This window comes from Oncorhynchus kisutch, linkage group LG2 (genome assembly GCF_002021735.2).
Source record: "Oncorhynchus kisutch isolate 150728-3 linkage group LG2, Okis_V2, whole genome shotgun sequence".
In the NCBI taxonomy this organism is placed as follows: domain Eukaryota; kingdom Metazoa; phylum Chordata; class Actinopteri; order Salmoniformes; family Salmonidae; genus Oncorhynchus; species Oncorhynchus kisutch.
Genome location: NC_034175.2, coordinates 64,335,297 through 64,338,399, shown reverse-complemented (window position 1 = coordinate 64,338,399; position 3,103 = coordinate 64,335,297). Strand labels below are relative to the sequence as shown.

The following is a 3,103-nucleotide window of genomic DNA, read 5'->3' as shown; positions in this document are numbered from 1 at the left end:
TCTCTGCCTTTTAGATGTAACAGGGTGAACAGCCCGGATGTTGGGGGATGTGTTGAGGAAATGTACAGGACAGCAACATTGAAACACCACACACCCTAATTTTTCAACCATTTAATCAACACTAAACATCATAATGTCACCTACATAAAAAACATTTAAAAATGTACTGCTAAAAATATATTGGCACTTATTTTTAACACAATAAAAACTTTGGCACTGTAAACAAGACAAGGCAAGCTTGTTCTACAAATAAATGTAGATCAAATAACATGATGGCGTGCTAAGCTGTGCTTTTGCAGAGACACCAGAAAATGCTCAAACAACAACAAAATATTAAATTCACCCAGAGAGAATTACTTTCTATATTTATATCAAACACTGACAACATCGAACTACTCTTGGTGTCACGTCCTGACCTTGACAAGGGTTGGTTTGTTTAGTTTTTTGTATTGTCTAGGGGTTTTGTATGTCCTAGGGGATTTTCTAGTCTAGGTGTTTATATGTCTATGGTTGCCTGGATTGTGGTAAGGTGAACCTTACAGTAATAAAGCTGCCATAAAAATGACATACTGACACTAAACAAAACACACACACATCACATAGACATGAAGTCCTCCATCTTCTCCACTCTCAGGGGTTTCCTGTGGACATGCTGACAATGGACAGGGTCTCTCCCCTCCACGAGGCCTGCCTCGGAGGACATTACGCCTGCACCACTTTCCTACTTGAGAATGGGGCCAATGTAAGGACAGCATGTTTTTTCTCTCGCTCAAACTAGGAATAATCACAGGTGATAAATGATTGTTTTTAACAATATAGGTAGCGTCTAACCTAAAGCCGCTTCATGTGATTGCTCTCTGTGTGTCTGCAGGTGGAGATGGTATCGACTGATGGAGCCACACCCCTCTTCAATGCCTGCAGCAGTGGGAGTGTTGCCTGTGTCAGACTGATTCTACAGTACAGCCCCAACACTCATGCTGTCCATCACCTGGCATCACCCATCCACCAGGCTGCAAAGAGAGGTAAGTGTGCATGTGGATTTATTTTATGTGCAGTGACTCAGAATGACCATTTCATGCAGCATAATGGTAAACATTGTACTCAGTAAAAGTTGTTTCCCTCCCCAGGTCACAGGGAGTGTCTAGAGGTGTTGCTGTCCCATGGATTCCACATAGACCTGGAGCTGCCTGGTGTGGGAACCCCTTTGTACACAGCCTGTCTGGCCCAGGCCACCGACTGTGTGGAGAGACTGCTGCAATCAGGTGTTGATGTCCAGGGTGGGTGTGGTCATGACACACCATTACATGCTGCAGTTGTAGGGGGAGAAGTCAGGGTGGTGGAGCTTCTGATGGACTACGGGGCTGATGGGAGTTGTAGGAATTCAGACGGGAAGACTCCTCTAGAGCTGGCAGCTTGCGACAGTACAGTCAGAACTACAATACAGAAAAGAGGTGAAAATGCTTGTTTTATTAATGCATTCACACGCACATCCACGCATACATGACTCTACCCAAACGTCCCCCTGGGAACACAATGTTTTAATCAACGTTGTTCCCACTTCATTTCAATGAAGTTAACTTGAACCAACATGGAATAGACGTTGAATTTACATCTGTGCCCAGTGGGCTATTAGTGCATGTCTACTGATGGAAGGCTATCAACATATTTTCCATGTCTGACATATCTCCTTCCCCTTTGTACTACCTCCTTACTGCCTCACCTCTTTCTCCCCAGGTCCCTGCACTCTTTCTCAGCTGTGTCGGTTCTGCATTCGGAGGAGTTTGGGACAGACTCGTCTGGACAGAACATCAGCCCTCTTCCTCCCTTACAGACTCCAGGCTTTCCTGCTTTACCAGTAACACTGAAATGGCAACTTTTTTACAAATGTTTGGTAATTTGTATTTATTGCTATTTTAATCAACTTCTACTTGTTCAGTGGTTTTAGCAGTGAGTTGGTAACTGAACAAATGAATGGTTTTGTTTTTCTTGGTTTAATAGAAACTGGGTTGACTGATTTGTAGCTTTTCTCAGGATGCTATATTTTCTAATAAATGGTCATATTCAACATATCCAAAATAGCTTTTCTTTTGTCATAAACCCCTTATGTTGACGTGGACATGTTACCCAATTACATAAACAGTAAGGGAAGCCCCATCAAATTCAGTATCAACCCCTGAACCCTGGCCTAGCCATTGCGAGTGTATCTCAACAGTCACCGTCTTCTCCCTGATGCCTTTCCTTTGTCTGTGAGAAGAGGGGGATTAAGGTGCTGACTGAGAAGGGAAGAGGCATAGCAGATGGAGAGGTGTGGCTTCAGGGTGTTTCCTGTCCTCCTTGTATGCCAGTTTAGATTGAGATTGAAAAGGTCATATCATCAAATGCCTGATGGCCAATCAGGTCTCCTGAAACAGAGATCACCTAATGGCTCATTAATGACCTCATGGGATGCTGGAGTACCCATAATGATTGTTGTGATAATTATCGGAGCCAAAACATCACTTAGGATCTAGACCAAACTATGAATTACCTTGAGGGAGTCTGAGCATCCCACTGTGTGGGAGATGGAGTATGTTAAAATTCAGTGGGAGGGCCCAGGTCGCAGCTGTAAATGAGAACTTGTTCTCAACTGGCCTACCTGGTTAAATAAAGGTGTTCTCAACTGGCCTACCTGGTTAAATAAAGGTGTTCTCAACTGGCCTACCTGGTTAAATAAAGGTGTTCTCAACTGGCCTACCTGGTTAAATAAAGGTGTTCTCAACTGGCCTACCTGGTTAAATAAAGGTGTTCTCAACTGGCCTACCTGGTTAAATAAAGGTGTTCTCAACTGGCCTACCTGGTTAAATAAAGGTGTTCTCAACTGGCCTACCTGGTTAAATAAAGGTGTTCTCAACTGGCCTACCTGGTTAAATAAAGGTGTTCTCAACTGGCCTACCTGGTTAAATAAAGGAGAAGTCAAATAAAAAGCAGAATAAAGCAGGTGGTTGGAATGTTGAGTACTGCGTGTTCCCTGGAGAGACATGCTATCAAAATCGAATCAAAGTTTATTGATCGCACACGTAGTTAAGCAGATGTTATAGCGGGTGAAGCGAAATGTTTGTTACTA

At 43.3% G+C, this 3,103-nt stretch overlaps 1 protein-coding gene across 1 annotated transcript; it reads left to right on the top strand.

Moving 5' to 3' along the window:
* Window positions 1-626: 626 nt before the first annotated feature.
* On the top strand, window positions 627-2,069 carry LOC116356648 (ankyrin repeat and SOCS box protein 11-like). Its single transcript, XM_031803316.1, has 4 exons — window positions 627-742; window positions 872-1,022; window positions 1,128-1,451; window positions 1,735-2,069. The coding sequence occupies exons 1-4, from the start codon at window positions 650-652 to the stop codon at window positions 1,857-1,859; spliced, it is 693 nt and encodes a 230-aa protein (XP_031659176.1). The 5' UTR covers window positions 627-649; the 3' UTR covers window positions 1,860-2,069.
* The last annotated feature ends 1,034 nt before the right edge of the window (window positions 2,070-3,103 follow it).

Excerpts from the sequence above, each read along its gene's own strand:
- LOC116356648 (XM_031803316.1), top strand. The coding sequence starts at position 650 with ATGCTGACAATGGACAGGGTCTCTCCCCTCCACGAGGCCTGCCTCGGA. Across the intron at positions 743-871 it reads TACTTGAGAATGGGGCCAAT|GTGGAGATGGTATCGACTGA; the intron begins GTAAGGACAGCA and ends GTGTGTCTGCAG. Across the intron at positions 1,452-1,734 it reads AACTACAATACAGAAAAGAG|GTCCCTGCACTCTTTCTCAG; the intron begins GTGAAAATGCTT and ends CTTTCTCCCCAG.